This window comes from Plectropomus leopardus, chromosome 12 (genome assembly GCF_026936395.1).
Source record: "Plectropomus leopardus strain MGB_pleo_1.0 chromosome 12, ASM2693639v1, whole genome shotgun sequence".
Taxonomy (NCBI): Eukaryota; Metazoa; Chordata; class Actinopteri; order Perciformes; family Serranidae; genus Plectropomus; species Plectropomus leopardus.
This window is the reverse complement of record NC_142187.1, coordinates 27,568,965-27,585,926: the sequence shown is the minus strand read 5'-3', so window position 1 is coordinate 27,585,926 and position 16,962 is coordinate 27,568,965. Positions and strand designations below refer to the sequence as shown.

General features: G+C 38.2%; 1 protein-coding gene across 1 annotated transcript in view; it reads right to left on the bottom strand.

Annotated features, from left to right (window-relative positions):
- Window positions 1–133: 133 nt before the first annotated feature.
- Window positions 134–16,962, bottom strand: part of myom1a (myomesin 1a (skelemin)) — a 32,706-nt gene continuing 15,877 nt past the window's right edge. The window contains exons 17-38 of the mRNA XM_088085694.1: window positions 16,756–16,877; window positions 14,918–15,114; window positions 14,546–14,672; window positions 13,384–13,568; window positions 13,115–13,229; window positions 12,699–12,855; window positions 12,052–12,158; window positions 10,754–10,798; window positions 10,348–10,484; window positions 8,153–8,297; window positions 7,876–7,935; window positions 7,726–7,793; window positions 7,488–7,613; window positions 5,607–5,690; window positions 5,259–5,346; window positions 5,114–5,152; window positions 4,811–4,916; window positions 3,985–4,148; window positions 3,838–3,874; window positions 3,562–3,584; window positions 2,211–2,266; window positions 134–2,092 (exon numbers count right to left, since the gene is read on the bottom strand). Of these exons, the coding sequence (XP_087941820.1) occupies window positions 1,823–2,092; window positions 2,211–2,266; window positions 3,562–3,584; window positions 3,838–3,874; window positions 3,985–4,148; window positions 4,811–4,916; window positions 5,114–5,152; window positions 5,259–5,346; window positions 5,607–5,690; window positions 7,488–7,613; window positions 7,726–7,793; window positions 7,876–7,935; window positions 8,153–8,297; window positions 10,348–10,484; window positions 10,754–10,798; window positions 12,052–12,158; window positions 12,699–12,855; window positions 13,115–13,229; window positions 13,384–13,568; window positions 14,546–14,672; window positions 14,918–15,114; window positions 16,756–16,877 (2,458 nt within the window). The 3' untranslated portion in view covers window positions 134–1,822. The remainder of the gene's footprint in view (window positions 2,093–2,210; window positions 2,267–3,561; window positions 3,585–3,837; window positions 3,875–3,984; window positions 4,149–4,810; window positions 4,917–5,113; window positions 5,153–5,258; window positions 5,347–5,606; window positions 5,691–7,487; window positions 7,614–7,725; window positions 7,794–7,875; window positions 7,936–8,152; window positions 8,298–10,347; window positions 10,485–10,753; window positions 10,799–12,051; window positions 12,159–12,698; window positions 12,856–13,114; window positions 13,230–13,383; window positions 13,569–14,545; window positions 14,673–14,917; window positions 15,115–16,755; window positions 16,878–16,962) is intronic.

Here is a 16,962-nt window from a genome sequence, read left to right as displayed (position 1 = left end):
TAGAATGGGCCATCATTAATCCCCCAAACCCTTGAGCTTTTTGCAAATCAAGTTATTTAACTCCAACAAATGCATTTTTTGAAATGAATGAACTTCTTGTAGGTGATTACATAAAGACAAGAGGAAACCTCTCTAAAGCATAAGCAACTTTATTACAAGAAGGAGTGCCTCGAAGAGAAAACAGACTAATGTTTACCTCGTTAAACAGACGCACAGCCTCACTCTGTGCTGCAGGGCAGTCTATCCATACACTTTCCTTATTTGTACTTGAAATACAACATTCCCCCCAAACTTTCAACACGTCTTTGTCAGCGTCAAACGCCCAGAAGACATGTTCCATTGAAAGACTTCCAAAAATATGCAAGTTATGCTTGTGCGTCTTTCCACGTGGCTTCATAGTCTGCGTCAGACACCTTGAATGAACCAGTTTCAACTGCCATTTGTGTTTTGTCACCTCACTCCAGGCTATCAAGGTTCACCTGCTCCACCTCTACAACAAACTGCTGTAATGAGTGACACTTGTAAACAGTACATTAACATCACATAACGAACATGCACACAGTACAATTTATGCTGAACAAAAATTTAAATGCAGCAACTTTGTTTTTGCTCCCATTTTTCACAGGTTTAAGTTAAAGATTAAAGAGTTTCTGTTGCACTCAATAGATATAATTCCCTCATATTCTGGTCACAAATTTGTTAAAATAGTGAGCGCTTCTCCTTTCCCAAGATAATCCATCCACCTGACTGGTGAGGCATATCAAGATGCTCATTAACTCTATAACACCTGGATCCACATCAGTTTTCTTGTGCTGCATTCAGACGTCTCACACTGGTATTTAAGCCTCTAAAACCCGAGAAAATTAGTTAGATTTCTTTCAGGAACAGGAAAAAACATGAGCATCTTGGCAAGATATGTGCCACAAACTGCAAAGAAAAAATAGTAAAAGGTGACAAGGAAATGATCTGAAAATTAGCTGACAGAAAAAATGTCCAGAAAGCTATATTTATAATTCTATTGATAATATAGTGAAAACTTGTTAACTTGAAAACTATGTTAGTTAAAACTATGTTACAGAAAAAAAAATTCAAGCACTTTCTTGAGGTCTTTCTTTAATTTCTGATGCAACACCTGTGAGGTGAATGGATTATCTAAGAAAATGACAGTTTAACAATTTGGTGACCAAAATCTAAGATAAATATATCTATTGATAACATAACACTAAAGTGTTGAGTTTAATTTTTTGTCCAGTATATAACATAATAGCTGTTTATAAATAATAGACACAAAGAGCTCAGCGGAGCATGTGACATATCCACTGGCTTCACGTCTCACAACACAAAGCAAATTGCTAGTAGGGAGTTCATTAATTTTTTTTTTCTTCTTTATTTATTTATTTTTTTTACAGTGTATAAACCTCAGGCATGACTTGGTTCCAGAGGTCAAAAGTTTCCAAATGTAGGGCTGTAATAGTATAAGAAAATTGCCTTTTGCTTTTGCTGTCCCTCTTCACTAAAATAAAGATTAATGACATCCTCTACGATTAAACATTTACTGCCGATAGTGGCCTGAAGGGACACAAGAGATGTCAAGCAACTACGAGCACACATTTATCCTCCCTGTATCACATTCATTGTTTGCTTCCTCCACAAGCAATGCCCAAAGCTCTTTAGCCCAGCACATGAAAGACGCAGGAGGAAGCAGCTGTATTAATCATTTATTCAAACTGCTCGGTGCACCGGCACGTGCCGGGGTAAAATGCTTTGGATATGGCCCAGTCGTTTATCTTTTCTGTTTTGTTTCATTACACTGCGTCATCCTTTAGCCTTTCTTCTCCTCCTTGTTCTCCTCATCTTCTGGGTTGTAGACGCTGACGGTGAACTCTCCAGCCTCTGTGCCGTACTTGTTCTTGACCAGGAGGGCGTATTTGCCAGAGTCAGCCGTGGTGACGGCGGCAATTGTGATGCTGGCGAACTTGCCGTGCTCGAACTTGAGTTTGTAGTGGTCGTCACATACCAGCTCCTTTTCGTTCTTCGTCCAGCTCACCTCAGGTACGGGCTCGCCCCAGACATTGCCAGTCAGGTTCAGGGACTGAAGAGAAAGAGGGGTTAGTGGAAAGACACGCTCCAACGATTGAGACAGTGAGTAAGAAGGTGAAACAGAGAGTTTAACAAAGTGTATGAAAACACTGAATATCTCATTTATTTACCTTGCCCTCTTGGATGGCAACCACATCTGGCAAACCTCCAATAACACGAGCACGATCTAAACAAGAAATGGAAGAGTGAACCACGAAGCAAATGCATTTGCTTGTTTGCAACATGCTATTTAAGGGACAGTTTACCCCAAAATAAAAAATACATATATTTCCTCTTAACTGTAGTGCTTTTTAACAAACTAGATAGTTTTGGTGTGAGTGTCTGAGTGCTGAAGATATCTGCCGAATGCTGTCTGCATTTTCTCCAATACAGTGGAACTAGATGGCACTCAGCTTGTGGCGCTCAAAGCACCAATAAAATAAATACTGTTTAAGAACTCAACAGAAATGTCTCTTTCTAGAAATTATGACCCCGTTACTTAAGATAATCCACAAAACTTGTTGCAAGCAGTTTAATGTGGGAACTATTTTCTTTCTCACGAACTATACCCGGCAACCAAATTGTTTGGTCTCCCCTGTAAGACGGCACAGGGGTTGTGACAGAGCTGAAAAGGTGCCAGTATAAACAGGAGAAGCCAGCAGAAAGGGACTATGGGAAGTATGAGTATGATATTTTTGACGACGTGTTATGTGCCCGACACACCGCAGAAGATTTAAAAAGAAGCTAATAGTGGGTAGCAGCTAACTCAGACAAGAACAACAGTGGCTGCAACTTTCTGCAAACTGGGAGAAAAATGAGTTTCCGAAACTCCTTACCCTCCGAGCGGAGGATGAGATCAGCCGCCATATAACAGAGAAGGTAAATTATCATTATTGCCATGTTAATGCTAGTTTTATTGTTTCAAAAGTGTTTTTTTCTAGAAAGAGATATTGCTGTTGAGTTTTCAGATGTTTTTTTTAGCGCTTTGAGCACCACAAGCCGAGAACCATCCAGTTCCATTATATTTGAGAGAAGTCAGACGTCTCTACGGCCAATATCTCCAGCACTCGGCAACTCACACCAAAACAATCAAGACTGATAAATTGGTAAGAGGAAAGATATGTATTTTTTTATTTGAGGGTGAACTGTCCATTTAAAATTTTAACCTGGTGAGCAAACCATCCTTTATAAAACATGTTATTTGAATTTTACTGTTTGCATGAATGATATTTCAAACAAGTTTTGGCAGGAAATTTCCTCTCTTCAATTCCACATTACAGAGATTTAAGTATTTAATCTCCTGGAAAATCATTTTCCATGAATGAGATATTATGATGACCTACACACTCATGCATCCTTAGTCCCACAGAGCCCAAGTCTAAAGTCTATTAAATCTGAAAGAGCCTCTACGTCCTGAAAACGTTACATCATGTCAAAGAGTGACGTCTCTCGGGAGAAACCAAAGAATAAATAACCACTTACTTCTCTCTGCGATGGCTGCCGCCCTACGGAAGGAAGGCAGATATTGTCAGAAGCAGCTTAAAATGGTATCACGGACAGAACTGTTGCCAGTATTTTTTTCCCAAAAGCTATACAATTCCAGGAAATGTATTTTGAGTGCTTCTGAGAGGTCTCACTAAGTACACATAGTACACAAGTCTATATTAAGTTTGTGATGACTCTGTATTTGTGCAAACATCCTCTTCAAACCAAAATTACACAACAGAAGGATCGAGTCAGATGAGTTTGTTTACTTACTTGAGCCTTTGGAATTCTTCAAATGCCTCTTCCCATGCTGCACCAGAAAAAAAACAACTTATTATTATTATTAATAGTTGCACAAAAATAGCCAAAGTTAATGGGACTTGCGTACTAATCTGAAACATCTTTAAAAGTTTCACTTACCCTTGCCAGCCAGATCAAAGAATCTCTTCACACCGTCCTTGCCATCGAAGATGTCCATCATGTATTTGCCCTTGTCCTTCTCGGTGGGTTCATTGATCTTAAGCCAAAGCTGCTGTCCTGTGACTCCGGACTTAACTCTCTCTGAGGCGGCAATCTTTGCATCTCTAATGGATACATGGGCAGCACAGAGATCAATTAATGCAAGACTGTTTACTGCAAGTACACTGAAAAGCAAATATTCAAACAGGAAAGCAGTAAATGTACCTACACAGCCGCCCCTGTATTATACCAAATTGAGAGATCTAATACATGCGACCTGTACAGCTGGTGAGATTTTGTTCCCATCTGTTGACTGTTTTCACATAATTCATCAGAAGATTATGCAAAAATGACAAAAATAATCCAATTCAAACACGTTCTTATGGTGCAATGTTAGTCATCAGAGTCTGTTTTACTATGAAAGTGGAGAAAATACTTATGAATGACTCACCCTCATGTTACATATTGCTTTACTAACTGTTTAAACAAATTGCATATTAGAGCAATGTTATGTCTGCAACTACAGAAAATAAAAACGCTGTTATGTTACATTACGTGGAAGGTTATCCACAGTGGATTACTGTGACAATTAGTGTGATTACACACAGCAGAATTTCATGACATTTCCAAAAAAATCAAAGATTTTATGAATTTCATGACTTCTTCAGGGCTGGAAAACAAGATTGTGAAATTCCATGACTTTTCCAGGTTTTCCATGACTGTGGGAAACCTGGAAATTTTACAAAGGATGTCAGATATGAAAGTGATTAAGGCTGCTTTTACATACTTGTGGAGCCAACCGACACGCTGCTCCTCGTTGTAATATGTGACCGTGGAGTAGAGGATGATGCCGTGCTCAGTACTCATAACTTGGATTTCAGAGGAGGAATTGGCTGGAGGGAGAAGAATAAAAAGCAGGTGTTTAGCTACATTCCAATGAAACAAAATAGGTTAATAGCATTTAAAACTGCATAAAATATTTCAGTCTTTAGCTGTTTATAGTTTCATTAAATGGAGTTCTGAGCCTTTCTGTGGTTTTCTTTAATGTGTGGTGTCTTATTGCTGCTTGGTGTGAAGTTTTATGACTCACCAATAACCCTGAACAGCTCATTCATCACAGCTTGGAGTCCTGGGAAATAAAAGGATGAGACCAGCAATTAATTGTTTTTTTGGGGGGGGGCTGAGGGCACCGATTTTTACTTTTTCACTCACAAAATTCATGAAAGAGACTCTACCTGCATCTGTCAGATTGAAGGTGCTCCTATCACTGCCTCTGTCGTCCATCAGGAAGACGTCGTACACACCTGCGTCCGTTTTGGAGATCTAGAGTTTGAAGTAAAAGTATGTTTAGTATTCTTGAGAAAGAGATGAATTCCCTTAAATAAAACAGAAGGGGAATACAGTATAATTCTTGTGACAGAGAGCAGACAACACACAGCAACACAGAGACCAACTAAGCAGAAAAGGCAAGCTTTTCTCCTGCCCTGCAGGCATTAAAAGGAAAACATGAAGAAGGTAAGACGAGGAGGACACATGGGGAGATTATAGGCGTCAACTTATGGCAGCAAAGATTATGTCCAGACTTTGGGTCTTGGCGGCGGGGGAACGTCCACTGCGGTTGGCTTTTTTCCTTCTTTCTCTTTCGGTTTCTCCTGCTTAATAACCCACTGTGAATTAGACAGACAAGCCAGTTAATGCGAGTGCGACTGACAGGAGTGGCGATGGACAGGCCGCCTCTCCTGAGCTCATGCAATGACACCAACCCTCTCTTTATGAGTGATGTTTATACAGTTTCAATGTACAAGTACCTTGAAACATCAATATAACTTCACTGGCACCAAATGACTGACAGACCAGATTAAAGGAAAACTCCGCCCTCGTATGAACATCTACGTTACATTAAATTCATGTTGAAAATGTTTGTTTTTCTCACATTCCTCCATGGGGAATGAAGGATCCAAAAACTGAGAGAACCACTGATAAACTGATGAACATGGGGAACATGTTTAACAACAGCAAAACTATATCAAAACATTTGTTTCCAAATTCTTTCCCAATTCTTGCAGTATAATCCAAATCTCATTTGGTCACTCGTATGCTTAGTGAGTCCTAAGCGTGTACATTTTTGCCAAAACCTTAAAAGTTAATACTGTTGTGCAAAAACAGTATGTTTATGCAGTTTGTTTATGTGGAAGTAAGGCTGTACCCAACTCAGAATTACGTTAGTTGAATGACATTTGGCTATTCAATATGAGTATATAATAATTGTAATTTTTATTTAAAGTTTGAAAGTTTGAAAGGGCTCAGCAGGATCTTCAGTGTGACACTGACATTTACCTAATATAGCTAACTGAGCTAACGATGGATCGGAATTGCGCAACATTTTTTGCTGACACGAGATATCAAACAAAAGTCAGAGACTGTCGTATTAAGTTGCCACGAGCTGTAAATTCACCACTTCTCAGCAGAAAAGAGGGGATAAAGTTATCTCAGAGTCTTACAGTGCAAAGTCGTGTCTGCTGCAGCCTGTTCCAAAGAGTATTGTACAATCAAGACCGCTCACTCTGCAATAAAAATTTGGAGGGCAAAATGTTCCCAGAAGTACACTGCGTAGCACAATAATTAGCAAGAAACGAAATGAAACAAGACAAAACAAAAAACCAACTGCTCGACTTCAGCAATCAGTCGCCTGAGGGATCTCCGAAAAATTAATCTCCAACTTTCAGTGGGCAGCCTTATGTGGAACTATTTTAAATGCTCGGGTTATGACGAAAATGCATGAAAATGCATGTGTCTAAGAAGTACTGAGCATTTAACTGGATAAATGAGAGTTTGTTTACAGACCTCTTGATCTAGTTTTGCTGCTGATAAAGGTGGTCCCCTATGTCTTCAATTCATCAAGAATTTTCTCCATTTTTGGATTCTTCATTTTGGGGGTGAAGTGTTTCCTTAATCTCCTCAAAAAGACCAGCCTCCAGGGTTAAAATGTTCCAGTAAATTTGCCAGAGGAGTTAAATTGAATACGGTGTTAGAAATGAAGTGAACGACTTAATAACACAGATAAACCATATACTGTATTTACACGATATGGACATAAATGTTGAAAAGCATGACCTATAAGTCTATATTATCAAAATATACAATGTCAGAATAAAAAAAAGTAGAGGCTCCAAAAATAGAGAGTCAGTTGTGCCCAATATGTCTATTCTGATTCCCAAGTGCGACATGCTGACGTGCTGCTGACTCTAGCAAGCACTCCAGCAGGACTCGGGAACGTGAATATTTTTAAAAGTGTTTCATCATTTATGATTCTGTGTCAGAGAGGGGTGGTTGGCAGCGTAGCATCTAGTCTAGGTCTACGATGGAAGCATAGCTGCATCAGAAGCGTCGCTTTTAGCTCTTTCTACTCGTTCTCATAAGCTCATGATTCCTCAGAATGTATGGCCACTTTCTAATGGGCTGACCTTTCCAATATTAAAGGTCAGCTCGCCGTCTGTTCTTCCAATTTTCTTAGCGTCCTCGTCATCCTCGGCAATCTCAATGTTGTCCTTAGACCAGGTGATCTCAGTCTCTGGTCTGACATTTCCAATCTGTGCGGGGAAAGAAGAGAGATGGGATCAAGTTGTATCACCTAATCACGTTTTGTGATTATCGTACTTAAAAAAAAAAAGATTATTACATTGTCGCAGAGACTTTTCTTACCTTGCATTTCAACAGCACATCACATTCTTTAGTAACGGCAAAGCTAAGGTACTCAACAAAGTGAGGACCTGTGAATAGTCAATGAAAAAAAAAATTATAACATATGTGAATTAGTGTTAAATTTATGTGATAGAAAAGTAAGACCCTCACCTTGTTTCCTGACCCATTCTGCCCTCTCAAATTCGGATTTCTTTTGAAGCTCCCTGAACTCTGGAGAGCAAAAAAATGCATCAAAAAACCAGCTGGCTGACAAGACAGTAAACAAAAGTTGTCTTCTGCTGCCCCTCAATGGACACACACTTTAACTGCAGCAAATGCAACACACCCAGTCGAGGATTTGTTAGTTGGGATGTCTTTTCTGCATCCATAATTAAATATTACATGATGAAAGATCTGTGAGCATGGAAGTAAAAATTTGAGATCTTACCATCTCCGATGAGCACCAGACTGGTTGTGCCCTTGGCCTTGCCGTCCACCAAATTGAAGGTGAACGTTCCCTCGTCAGTGACCTCCAGAGAGTCCATGAACATTTCAATGATGCCAGTGGATTGGTCGAAGTGCATTGTGTATTTCTGGAAGCAAAATGATATAAAGAAACCCCCCCACAAGATCAGTTTTTGGAAGACGATCCAAAATAGAAGTAGACTTTATGTCTGTGGTTGACTACATTGATGTTTTATACGTCCTTGGATACCGTATGGAGAATTGAGGTTCACCACAGATTTTAATGCCCTTACTTGTGAGGGTTTGTTGGCCTGCATCATTTTTCTGTTAATCAATGGCAGCAAATTAGCTTGATTTCTTTCATAAATGTGGGAAGAAAGCAATGGTTAACTTACCAAAAAAGTAGCAAGAAATTAGTAAAAAAAAAACAAAAAACCCAAAAATACACAAACAAAGAAATTACTTAAAAGGTGCTTTAAATAATAATAATGAAAAAAGAAAATTCTAATAATCTGTAATATATTTTTTAATATATAGTAATTATAATCATAAAGTTTTCTGGATACTTTTCCCTTTCTTATTTTTAATACATTTCTAAATATACTAATTTCTTGCAGTATGAGAGCCATTTCTGTTCAAGTTGCTCATTGTCTATTTTTCTCATGTTTAAAAAAAAAATCAAACCAATTTGCAGAGTGTTAATAGGTTTTAATACTTGTGAAAGGTGTCTGAACAAGCCCAACAGAAGTGATGTTGCTGCCTTCATATCAGTGTCAATGTAAAATTTCTCCGGAGTGCTGGCAGCAACCGTCTCCTCTCTGTGATTTACTCTTACTATTTGTCCCCCATCATCTATCTTAAAATGGAAAAAGGCCTTTTAGGTATGCTGCTTCTACAGCTTGAAATTAGCTGCAGACTGATTTGGGTCTAAGGCAGGAATACTGAACTTGTTTTGCCTGGGGAACACTTCCACAGAAAGCCAGAAGGCCAGGGGCCAGTTAATAGACAAAAATGAATAATTAATATATAAATAATTACTCTGGATCTCTGCTGCGGTGAAATCCTCCCTTGGTACTTTGTACAAACAAGCTCTATTTTGATGCTTTTTACAGCACCTTATCTAAATTCAAAGTACAAAAAATAAAAAAATTAAAATTAAAAATCCGAGGTGGATCAATCTGTTTTTATTCTGATTTTTAAAAAATGGTCAACGAGCCATCTGTCACCCCCCCTTTAGCTGAACATAACTGGTCAAGATCTGTGGTTCCCAACCTCTTTCCCTTAGAGACCCTTTCTCTGTCATTGAGTAAACTGATGACCCCTGACTAAGTGACATTTTATGGATTTTTCATATTAAAATTATTGCATAACAATAAAAGTGCAGAGGTTTGTGTAAAATGAGGGGTTTGGATACATTTTAAGAAATTATTTCCTGTGAAAATTACATTGGAGATGAGTTTCTGATATTTTTAGGAACTTATTAAGCAATTCTTTGATGGCATTATGTATTTCTTAATGGGGCTATTTTTTTATTCTTGTCGCTTGGCCATTGTTTTTTTAGCTCCTAGGATGTTTTAAATGCAGGACGAGGTTGTTTGGCAGCAATTGAAGGCTCTGTGAATAAAGCCTGAGTTTAAGTCTTCACCATGCCCTTATCCTGTGAGACTCTTTTAAACTTATATCTTGAATAATAATGTCAATTTATAAATTACTTATATTAATATTACATATTAAGTATCAATTTCATTTAATCTTCTTCAAAGAAATGAATGAAATGAAAAGGTACAGGCCTACTGTAGAGTTTAAAAAACAATCTTACAATCATTAAAATCAAAAAGACCTCACAACCCCCTGTGAAGCTCTGTTGACCTGTAGCGGGGGCCGGGACCCCCAGCTTGGGAACCACTGGTCTAGGTTATCTGGTCTGTTTTCAGAAATAGATTGAAGGAGTTGGAGGAAGCTACATCAGGCTGTAGATGCTTTGACTGTGCTATTTGTCTTATTTTTGTTATATTCATGCTGTAAGTGTTACATGCTGTATGTTTGTAACTTTGTTAATTGTGCTGCTGCCTGTCTTTGCCAGGACACTCTTGTAAAAGGAGATTTTTAATCTCAGTGAGGTTTTTTCTGGTTAAATACATTTTAAATAAATACATGACAACAAGTCATAACTCCTACCTTTCCGTGAGTAATGATGGCATCATTAAAGGCATACTCCACTTGGCAGGCGGAAGTGCATTTCTCCACCTGAGTCCAGAATCGCACACGACCCTTCTCGAGCAACTCCATGGCCATTTCGCTCTTGAAGGGAATAACTGGAGAAAACCACAGTTTTCAAAGCTCTCTCAGTACTCACTGTACATTAATCTACATGGTTGCGTAAGCATATAGCTTGGGAGCTACAATTTCCAAGACAAACCTGTGTTTCTTTCTAGAGGGTATTTGTTGAGTAAAGTGATGTTTTTTTGTAATTCCAAAACTAGATCTAAAACTATGTCTGCGCTTGATAAATAAAATCTAGAATTTTGATATGTGGAAAAAAGTGGCATTATAAACAGTATCTGTGACGTGGTGGGATATTTACCAGGGAACTTGTGTTCATGGCTTAGGTCCAGAAGACGCTTGAGACCTGACAAGTAACGACAAAAACAACAAAAACAAAATTTGTGAATGTCAAATCCCTTCAGCATCAGCTGCTAGTCTTACTGATGTCTTTTCCTGTTTGACATTATTTTTTAAAAAGTATATTAATAAACTTTAAATTTAATATGATTTAACCTGCTTTTCCATATTTTCGTGTCAAAGTGACTAGCAGGAACAACAGTTTTTGAAATGGTCAAGTATTGAGTCAGACAGATGCAGCTGTCACTTGGGCATGTTGGCATTGTCACTGAAAGTGTTTGTTTTTGCAACTGACAGGCTCAGATTATATTCTTATTGTCTGACAATATTATGGAAAAAATTCCTACAGAGAGAGACCGTTTTGTCAGATAGTAAGATCCTTTTTATTTAACCAGAAACAGCCCCAAAATCTCTATCGCCAAACCCACCAGACTCCATTTAAATAAGCAGTAATTTTATTATGTCAACACATACTTCATTTTGTGTTGACAGAAACAAAGTAAAACTGACTAAAAACATCTTGGTTCATCCTTCCACTGTTCAAACAATCACCAACTTTGTCTTGGTTCAAATAAACTGTGTTAGTGTGTGGTTAGGTGTGAAATAATGTTGGCTCTATACATCCTTAAATTAGAGCCTATTTAAATGGAGTCTGATGGGTTTGGCGATAGCAATTACAGGGCTGTTTCTGCTTAAACAGAAAGAATCTTTAACATAAAGGTCTATCTCTATAGGAATATTTCCATGATGTTGTCAGAAATTTATAACAATCTGAGCCTGACAGTGGCAAAACCGAGCACCTTTAGAGGACGTAAATTGACGGTGTGCATATTACAGTGCAACCTGTATCGTGGCTGCCAGATGCAACCGTTAAGCTTGATATTGGCTTACTTTCAAAAAAAAAAGTGTCTCCATTATTCTCATAAAACATGGGAAGACAGGGTTCAGGTTGAAAAATACCGTAAAAAATGACTGACAAAAATAGTGAAGTCAAGTACAACTTCATAACAACAGCTTTGACAGACACACAATAAATAATTTAAGACAACTTTTAAGACAAACACCCACACATATATACAGCAGAATGTAAGAGTTCAATTTGATGCAGCTGTTGAAACGGGATAACAGAGAGGAGCGTGTACGCAGTCCTTCAAGCCTTCCTCACACCTTTAGCACTGCCGTCATCCAAAAAATAACGAGTGAATCAAGTTTCAGGCGCATATGATCAGAGATGCCGAGACTGTCTGAAGGCGTACTCACCCTCCTCAGTGAGCGTGTAGCTGGAGGAGATGCCGTCAGTGTTGGTAACCACACAGGAGAAAGTGCCCAGATCCTCCAGAGAGGGACTGTTGAAGATAGCTCTGGACCTGCAGATGAGGACACATGAGGACGACAAGGTAAAGAAGCGGAAAAAACCTTTCATGGAGTTCCCACACATTTAATGGACAAAATCTTTTCCATGACTTTTCAAGTAACCAATATATCATTTTATCCTCATCCCACTCACGCAGTGTTTTCAAACAACTAGGATTTAAAAAATATTAATAATTTCAACGTCCCCAATGATGTGTTCAAGGACTGTCGGAAGTTGGAAAATCCAACAATAGTTTCAGTTTTTACAGTTTCTGGCTATGAAAAGCAGTGTAATTCTGGATTTTTAAAAAGAAAACATGCATTGCAAACCTGTTTTCTTAATATAAATAAATAATAGTATTTTAAAGAAAAGATGCCTTCCGATCCTGTGGTTTTCCTTAAAAATAAACAAAGGTTTTTATAAAAATCACCCAAGATTTTAAAGTTTTCTATGAAACTCCACGACTTTTCAGTTACACATAAGCACAAAGGAAACAGAGTGAATTTAGTCCCTGAAAACTGCAGGAAAAATTGGGCACGTAAAGTATACTTACTTGCCCTTTTCGGTGATTATAGTGAGGCGAGAGGTGTCTGTAATAGTCTTGTAATTCTTGGACCAAACAAATTCAGAGCCTTCCTTCATCTCAGAGCACTCAAAGACCATAGAGATCACACCGTCATCATCCACATCCACATAAATTTCTTTGGTGCCTGAGGAATGGACAGTAAATGGTTACACTGGGTGTGCATTGCTGATGTTACAGAGTTCAGCTCTTAAACTCATGACTTTAGTCATTATAGTAGCGAATAATTAAATTTAAGACATGACAGTCAGCTTAGAGCGATTTAAAAAGTAAAGTCATGCATCAGTACTGAGAAACAGCCATTTTCCCTACTTTTCCAGACTTTCGAGACCTGCGTAGGAACACTATGCAACTGAATGTGTGAGTTACATAACAATCACACTCACCAGGGCGAGTCTGGGCCAGGATTGGACCTAAGAATGCTGAGGGCTTTCCAACTCCAGCGAGATTTTGAGCACGCACACGGAAGACGTAGGATGTACCAGCCTTCAGCCCCGTCACCTGAATCAGTACACGAGGAGCGGAGGGGAGAGGTAGAAGACTGTCGTCATTATTTCACATGAACATACATGCAGGAAGGACACGTTGCTCAAACTCTTACTTGACAGCTACATTTCATAAAGATTCACCAAAAAAATCTACTGATCTTCCTCACCTTCATGTATTTCCCCCTGTTGACCTTCTCATGAACCGCCTTCCAGGCTTCCGGTCCGGCAGATGCCTCCTTGACGTCCAGATAGTAGCCATTGACAGGAGTGCGACCATTGAATACAGGTGGCTCCCACAGGACCACGACGGAGGAGTCACGGACCTCCAGCACATGAAGGCCAACAGGAGGACCTTAGAGCACAAATAGAGATAATTTTGTAAACTTTGACCTCTGTAAGAGAAATGGTCTACCAGGGCCTACAATTGTATTTTTACTGATTATAACGCAATTTCTTGGACTATCTTCAAATGTCACATATCCACAAAATCTATACAATCTGAGATACAAGGTTATATAAGTCAATAAACCATAATAATTGACACAAAGTGTTGAAATTGTGTCATTAAAAAATATACACTATTTAGACGTCTTTTCATCAGAATATATAAAATAAAACCACAAAACATATTGATCCAATTTCTTTTTAAATTTAGAGACATAAAGAAAAAAATGTGTTTACGCAAGTTATTTCAGCTATGTGCATTAGTTAGTTTTTGAGATTTGCTAATTTTTATGAGCAAAGTTTTATTTTAGATACATATATACAGGATTATGTAAACATCCATCTCCCGCTGCCATTGAGGGGAAATTGTGACAAAACCCCAGCAAAATACTACATATATATATATATATCTATATATATATATATATATATATATATATATATATATATATATATATATATATATATATATATATATATATATATATCTATATATCACTGCAACTGGTAATTTATTTATTTTTTGACAATGTGTTATATTATTTTCTTGATGATAATTTTATATTCATGATGTCCATAAAGGATAAATTGTGCATCAGAAGTCCAAGATGACGTCTTTAAATTCTTTGTTGTTTCTGACCAGCAGCCCAAAGAAATTCAGTTTACTATCACATAAGACAAGGGAAGAGTTGCATTCTAACTATTGAAACAGGTAATGCTCAGCATTTTTATGTAAATAAATAACAGATGATTAACTGATCATCAACATTTGCCACTTCATTTTCTGTTGATCTGTTAGTCAATCTAATTATTTCCTCTCTAATATCTACCAGCATAATTCCCTGTGCATTTATTCTGTTTCGGTGAACACATTATCTCTCGTACCTGGCACAGTAATGGTCCACTCCTTGCACTCCAGAGCTGAACTGGGCAGAGAGCCTCTGCTCACACCTGCCATGTTCATCGCACGCACCTGGAACTGGTAGAAGACGTTCTCCTTCAGGTTCTCAGCCTAAAAGACACAAAGGCAGATGATGACAAATAATTTAAATACCTGCTTTTGGCTGGCAAATATAAAATTATATCTAACTCTCTGAGCGACTAATTGTAATAGTTGCCAAGAAGTTAATCGCATTAATTATGTGACAAAACACAGTGAATGATGATACTGGATGTAGTGACTCCTTTATTTATACTGTAAGAAGCCAAATTTTTTATTGGAATGTGTCCATGGGTGTTTGAAATAAAATAACTTACTTTATAGGAGGTAGTAGTCAGCGCCTTGTTGTTCATTTCATGCCATTTCCCAACAACGCCTCCCTTCACAGTCCTGTAGTCGATAAAATATCCCCTGACATCCGCTCCTCCGTTGTTAGCAGGTTCAGACCAGGCCAGCACCATGTAGTCCTTCACAGCCTCCACCAGGGCCACATTGGTGGGCTTTCCAGGGACGGCTGCGAAGAAGGCAAAGCTGATTAGTATTTATTGTAGAAGATAAAGTGTCTTAAACAGGGTTTGTACAGACAGGGGAAAGTCAAATTCAAGTACTTTTTAAAGCATTTATTTTTATTTTTAAGGATGATTTTTTTCTCCTTCTTGCAACAGAAGGTGCAGACTCATAAAAGGAGCAAATGCTGCCACGGCCTCAAAGTAACTTATAGTTAATTAATTGCTTATTTTTATTTAGGATAGGCGTGTGACAAAAAAAAAGGACAAAGACAAAAGTAAAAAAAAGAAGGAAAAAATACACAGCGCAGAGCAGGACGCAGCTCGTACCACTCATACAGCATGAGCATGAAAAAATATAAAATACAGCAAGCACGGCCATTTTCAGCTTAAAAAAATGTTCTAATATGCTTCATATAATAATATATCTTTGTATAATCCTCTTTATATTATCCAGTTTTTGATAGCCGAAGTTGAATCCCATTACTCTCCTTCATCTTTATACCGAGTCATAATATTAAGTAATTAGTTATTGTTCCATATTTTGGTATTGATTTATTAGTTGATAATTAATAATAACCAATCTGACGTTTCTGAGGTGCTTATTTTATGTACTTTTGCTACTTTATTATCACCTTTGATAAACCAAATCTACTGGCATGGAAGCTCAACAATGTACAGCTGCGGGCAGTGCGGCAGCAAAAGGGATTTTAGACAAATCAATGTTAATGAGGATGTATGTAACATTTAAATATTTTCTCCAGTTTGTCTTACACACTAACCAGCATTTCCTGTATTCCATTATACACAATCTCACACAGATGACCTGGAATTAGTCAAATACTGCGCAGATCTTAGTTGTCATTAGTGTTAAGCTATCACAGTGATTACAAGTGGTACAGCTGAATATACTACATGCTTCAGTCACACAAGCAACTCACTTTTTTTAGGCTCATTGTAATGGATAAAGTACTTACACTCAAGGCCAGAAGCAGGGCAACTTTCACGCTACGAAAATCTCCGAAAGCCAGACGAGACTCTCATTAGGTTCATGCTCTTTAAGAACACAATGTTTTAGCCTTCACCTTGGCAAAACAGCAAAACAGAACTCGAGCACATTGATGCAGAAATCAATACCTGCAAATAGCAAAAGCACCGTAAAACATTATCTACTGTGTTATTTAACACTGTCACTAATAAATGAAGTGATGGGAAATGGTGAAAATGACAAAATGCAGTGTTAGTGATGAGTATGTCAGGCAGGCACATGCAAATTAATCAACCAGCATTCATAAAACTCAAGGTATAAAAGGAAAAAGACAGGATATTTTGGCCACCAACTGTGTCAGAACAACATCTTGGAGAATATGTTTAAAGTAGCTGATTTTTTTTTTTTTTTTGGTTAGGAGAGGGAAAAAGTGATGACAGTTAACATGATTCATGAACAAAGATGAGGGAGGAGGATCTCAGCAGAGGGCTGCAGGTCATGTGTGTGTGAATGTGTTGAGCTCTGAGTGTACATTCTCAGCGATCAGTCCCCGGATAAATAAATGTTTAAAGATGGCTGGGAGGATGGAGCAGAAGGAGAGAGTATGCCTCAAACGCTACAGGCAGAGTGAAGAATGGAGATGAGCCGCAAGGACACTCACAGATGGCGGCCTGCACGATCACAGCGTCAGAGACGGCAGAGCTCTGGCTGTATCCAGCAGCGTTGACTGCCTTGACCCTGAACACGCAGTTTGTCCCGGTGGTCAAACCGTGGCACACAAACCTGAGAACAGTACGGAAAAATTATTATCACACGTCAACTTCATCAACAGTGAGAGTAAGAGCTAGTGCTAGAACTAGAGTTTTAA